We start from the raw sequence: 5,021 nt of genomic DNA, 5'->3' as shown, positions 1-5,021 counted from the left end.
AAAAAAAAAAAAGAGAAAAGAAAAAGACAAAAACATGGTAATAAATTATCAAAGTATAAAAAAAAATAACTATTTCAGAAACATAGAATAAAAACTAAACACTTCACATGTACATTAGTGAGTATAATGGCTAAAATGGATAGGTGACATTCTGGTGCCATCTCTCATTCTTCCAGCGGGAGGGGACGATTTGATTTTTGTGTCACTGGGACAATTCAGATATAAGTGTGTGTGTTATCTCACATTTATTATTAGTGTTTTATAGCATGCTAATGCAGAAATTAAGTTTTCTGTAGTCCTGTCATTTAAAATTCATTGCACACTTGAATATACTTCATTTGCATAATTTCTAGTCTTGCTTAATTACTGGAAGGCCTCATCTTGCCTGTGTGTGTTGTGAGTGGTGTGTGGGTTTTTGTGGCCTGTGCTCCGAGGTGACGTACTTGCCTTTCAGTATTTGTGTTTCAGTAAGTTAAGTAACAGTAGGGCAGGGGGAAGGGAGCACATTCCCTGTGTGCAGGGCACGGCAGGCCGCCCACACCGCTCCCTGCTGGTCTCGCTTGGTGGCCCTCGTGGTGCAGGCAGGGCCCTGGCGGGGCACATGGGGCCCTCTCTCCTGGCTACTGCCTCCGCGCCACACTCATCATCCCCCAGGCTTGCTTTGGGGTTTGGCTGTACTGACCTGGGCATTTGTCCTGTGCCGTCCATGCTCTCTCTCAGACACTGTCAGCTGACACGTGCTTTAGAGTACCGGGCAATTAGAAAGTCACAGTGTTCAGAAAGAGGGGAAAGGTTAAATGTGAATTCATGTGATGGAAGCATATGTCACCCTTCAGGATGAATGCTGTAGAGCCGGGGTGGCCAGCTTCTTCTGTAAAGGTCTAGATAATATTTTAGGCTGTGGATCAGAGTGGTCTTTGCATCCATTCAGCTCTGAAACTGCAGCTCCAGGGCAGCCACATGCTGCGGGTGAACAGAGAGGCTGTGTTGTGCCCAGCTGCATTTTCCTTCCTTCTGAGATGACCTGGCAGTGGGTGTCCCGGGTCTGCAGTCCTGTCTCCCTTGTATCTGTTGTCTATGTTTGAATCTCAGCTTCATCTTAGTCTAATCCCACACGCTTCTTAATGGTCGTGATCTTGATATAAAATACGTAAGCATGGAATGTGGGATAAAGGAAATTTTCCTAAAAAGGGCTAATCATAAAAGATCAGTAAGTTGGGCTCCATTAAAGTTAGGAACCTCTCTTCATCAAAAGACATTGTCACTGGGGGAAAGACTACTGCAAGGAGGAGGAGGTTTGTGCGGGGCTCGTGCGCAGACTGTGCCACCAGTGCCTCCTGATCAGTGAGGAGAGGCAGGTGGCCTGTGGGGAGGGGACTCACTACACTTGCACAAGGGCACAGACCCCAGTGGCACTCATTGGTCTTTCAGGAAATGCAGATCAAAATCAGACAGTTTATTTACCCCTGCAAATGTATCAGAATGGTTAATGTGAAAATGTTTGACAGTAGCAAGTATTGGCAAGGAAGTAGAATGGGGAGCTCTCATGTACTTCTGATGGAGCTTGGTCACTCTGAAATTCTGTAGCAAGATCTTTCGGAGGTCTGCATGCCTAGTAGGCCACTTCCAGGTAGATCCTTAACAGAAATGTGTATCACATGCCATGAACAGCAGGTACAATTGTCTGTACTACAGAAACGGGCAGCTGCCTGGATATCTGTGAACAACAGGGTGGACCTGTGCATGGTGGCATCATGTAGCCGAGCAGAACTGCTGTTATGTTATAACATGAGTTAGTTTTCCAAATGTAACTCTGAGTAAAATTGGCCAGGGAAGGTGATTTCATATCTGTGGGGAGGAGGCAAGGGGCTGAGACTGGGAGGCCCTCATGGGACCTGCTAAGTTGGGATGGTCTGGCTTTTACCTGGGTGGTGTTTACACAGACGTGTTTAGTTTGTGATAATTCATGCATGACTTCTGGATAATCCTTTGTGTGTGTATGAAGTCTGACAATAAGGTTCACGAACTCATCCTGGAAATGTGCTGCATCCTAACTGCTGAACCTCAGTACAGCTGCCTTCACGGCACTCCCCTGGGAGCTGTGCTCTAGTGCCAGACCTAGGCCCCCCCCACCAAAGCAATTTTGGAACTCTTCTGGGATGACCATCAGAACTGTGGTCGTATTGCACACAAACACACAACAATACTGACAGGACAGCACCAGGCATGGACATGAACACAGCCAAATATTTGACAGTAAGTTATGCACGTCCAGGGTTATGGAACCTTCCCGAGTTGTTTGTATGGTGCTGCCAGTGTAAGTGCAGGGTGGCAAATGTGCAGACCTTAATTGTCAGAGCTTGTATGATAATAGCTCTGATGATCATTCCTGGAAAAGAGTTCTAAAATTGCTCAGAAGGGTGAGCTAGGCACTGGCATTGGTGCACGTCTTGGCAAGGGGAGTACTTTGAAGGTGACCGTAGTGATGCTCAGCAGTGGGGGAGGCAGCACTTTGTCCAGGACAAGCTCAAGGACTTAACTGTCCGTCCTTGTGCATTTATGTCACGGCCTACTATTCCTCCCAGGCATTTAGCTGTGAGAACTCAAAGCATACGTCCCCACAAATCTTGTGCATGGTTGTTTATAACAAATTTTAACAAACTTCATAGCTGCCCCAAATTAGAAAAACCCCCAGTGTCCATCAACAAGCAAACTGTGTAGCACACTGGCTTATCCTGACAGTAGGCTACTGTTGGACCAGAGAGGGAAATAACTGCTGATTCACATGACAGCTCGGGTGGGTCTCAGAAGATGCTCTGCTTAGGTAGTGTCAGAAGAGCTTGCAGCAATGTGCACGTTCTGACTGAGTCTGTTTCTGGGGAGGTTGAGGACAGGCTCAGCCAGACGTCCTCAAACTACGGTCTGTAAGCCACATGCGGCCCACTGAGGACATTTATCTAGCCTGCCGGGTGTTTTTCCTGCCGCTGCTGCCTGTCCTGCTTAGCAGCTGACTCATCTCGGGGGCCTGCAGTCTGCCCCTCCAATGGTCTGAGGAACAGTGAACTGGCCACCTGTTTAAAAAGTTTAAGGACCCCTGGGCTCAGCCATCCATCGTGAGGAGTCAGTGTCTCCCAAGCCTGGGGGATGGACTGCAGAGGGGCCAGGGAGCCCCTGGAGGATGGTAGAGCTCTTCTCTTCCTTGGAGTAGGAGTTATACAGCTGGATGCCCCATCAAATGTTATGGAACTTTTTGCTTAAAATGAGTGCGTATGTGTGTTTTTTTTTTTTGAGGTAGAATCTCACTGTGTCACCCTTGGTAGAGTATTGTGGTGTCACAGCTCACAGCTACCTCAAACTCTTGGGCTTAAGTTATTCTCTTGCTCAGGCTCCCAAGTAGCTGGGACTACAGGCGCCACAATGCCCGACTATTTTTTTATTGCAGTTATCATAGTTGTTTAGCAGGCCCGGGCCTGGTTTGAACCTGCCAGCCTTGGTACATGTGGCTGGTGCCCTACCCACTGAGCTATAGGTGCTGCCTGAGTGTGTTTGGTTTTGTAAACAACAGTTGGCCATTCACATCCACTGGTTCCACATCCTTGGATTTAACTTTGGGTCATAGATATTTGGAAAAAGCCCATAATAAATAACAAGGCAAGGATAAAAAATAATGCAGATAAAAATGCTACATTACAGTTATTTACATAGCATTTACCTTGTATTTTATATAAGTAATCTAGAGATGGTTTAAAGGGTATGGGAGGATGTATGCAGATTATATGCAAATATTGTGCTGTTTTGTGTAAGAGACTTGAATATCTGGAGTGTGTTGGTGCCCCTCTGATCCTGAGGGACAGCTGTGCAGTGTCAGTGTGTTAGCCCAGGCGACAGAAGGGTGCACAGGGGCTGAGCCTGGAGTTGGGGCCCTTTTTAAGTGTAGGTCTGCTGCTGCCATGGGCCCAGGAGTCTGTGGCATTCTGAGTGAGCGTGTGTAAGTGACAGTTTTGTGCACACCCTTGCGCATCTGCACGTTTGTGTGTGTGTGTGTGTGGCGTGTGGTTGGAAGACCTTACAGACCTCCACACCCTTGTGGCATATGAGGCCTTTAGAGAGTGACTTGTTTCATCTTGAGGTCTCATGGTGGATGAGGCTGCAGTGATCCCACCTGTCTCTTGTCTGGCTATGAGTGAGCAGGACAGAGGGGGGCGCTGCAAAGGCAGGACCTGGACCCTTCTGGGTGCTGTTGAGGTGGGGCTGGTGGTGTGGTCAGCGCTGGTTTCTTCTGTGCCTGGTTTCTTTCTCCCCCACAGCTCTTGCTCCCTTGTGTCCGACCTGCACGCTCATGTCCGACGTGAGCCTTCTTTAGACTTCTCACAGAGACTCCACGAGTCCGCAGTAACCGTGTCTGTTTCTTGTTTCTTGTCATCAGGGTTACCTTCCTGCCAATGTAGACCGAAGACCAGCCACTCTCCAGAGAAAGCAGAAAGAATATTTTGCTTTTGTCGAGCACTATTACGATTCTAGGAATGATGAAGTTCACCAAGATACATACAGACAGGTGGGAGTGCCTTCTCTTTTTCATATGTTACTCGATGCACTTTGATTTAGTGATGATTTATAGGAGGAAATGTTTTGTCTAGCAAATCCCTGATTGGTTCAAGGATTTTTATTTTGTAATAAATAAATCTGAAAACAAATACTGGCAAATTTCCTGTCACAGTAGGTGACGTCTGCTTGTCTCCATTTCCTTCTATAAAGTAACAAGGACCCTTTTACTTGGAGTTGTAAAATTCATGCCTGAGGCTCCGAGATCTGCCCGGAGGATGGTGGGTGTGTCACACTCAGGGAGCCTCTGTCTAGGCCTGGGCGGGTGGGGAGGCTCTCCTGAAGGTCTGGCAAGCCCTTGGACGAGGTCGGGTCAGGAGGAGAGATCCTGCCGGGCTGTCTGGCCCTGCTGCCCTTTGTTGCCGTGAGGGCCTGTGGAAAGGCAAAAGGTGGGGTCATCAGCCCGGGGGGACGGGGGA

General features: G+C 47.9%; 1 protein-coding gene across 3 annotated transcripts in view; it reads left to right on the top strand.

Annotated features, from left to right (window-relative positions):
- Nucleotides 1-5,021, top strand: part of TBC1D22A (TBC1 domain family member 22A) — a 293,372-nt gene that overhangs the window by 86,368 nt on the left and 201,983 nt on the right. For all 3 annotated transcript variants that reach the window (XM_003783102.3, XM_023509293.1, XM_023509292.1), the window contains exon 6: nucleotides 4,427-4,555. In XM_003783102.3, the coding sequence (XP_003783150.1) occupies nucleotides 4,427-4,555 (129 nt within the window). The remainder of the gene's footprint in view (nucleotides 1-4,426; nucleotides 4,556-5,021) is intronic.

This window comes from Otolemur garnettii, unplaced genomic scaffold (genome assembly GCF_000181295.1).
Source record: "Otolemur garnettii isolate 467f Iridium unplaced genomic scaffold, OtoGar3 scaffold00007, whole genome shotgun sequence".
Taxonomy (NCBI): Eukaryota; Metazoa; Chordata; class Mammalia; order Primates; family Galagidae; genus Otolemur; species Otolemur garnettii.
Note: the sequence above shows the minus strand (reverse complement) of the source record. Positions and strands in the feature narration are given on the sequence as shown.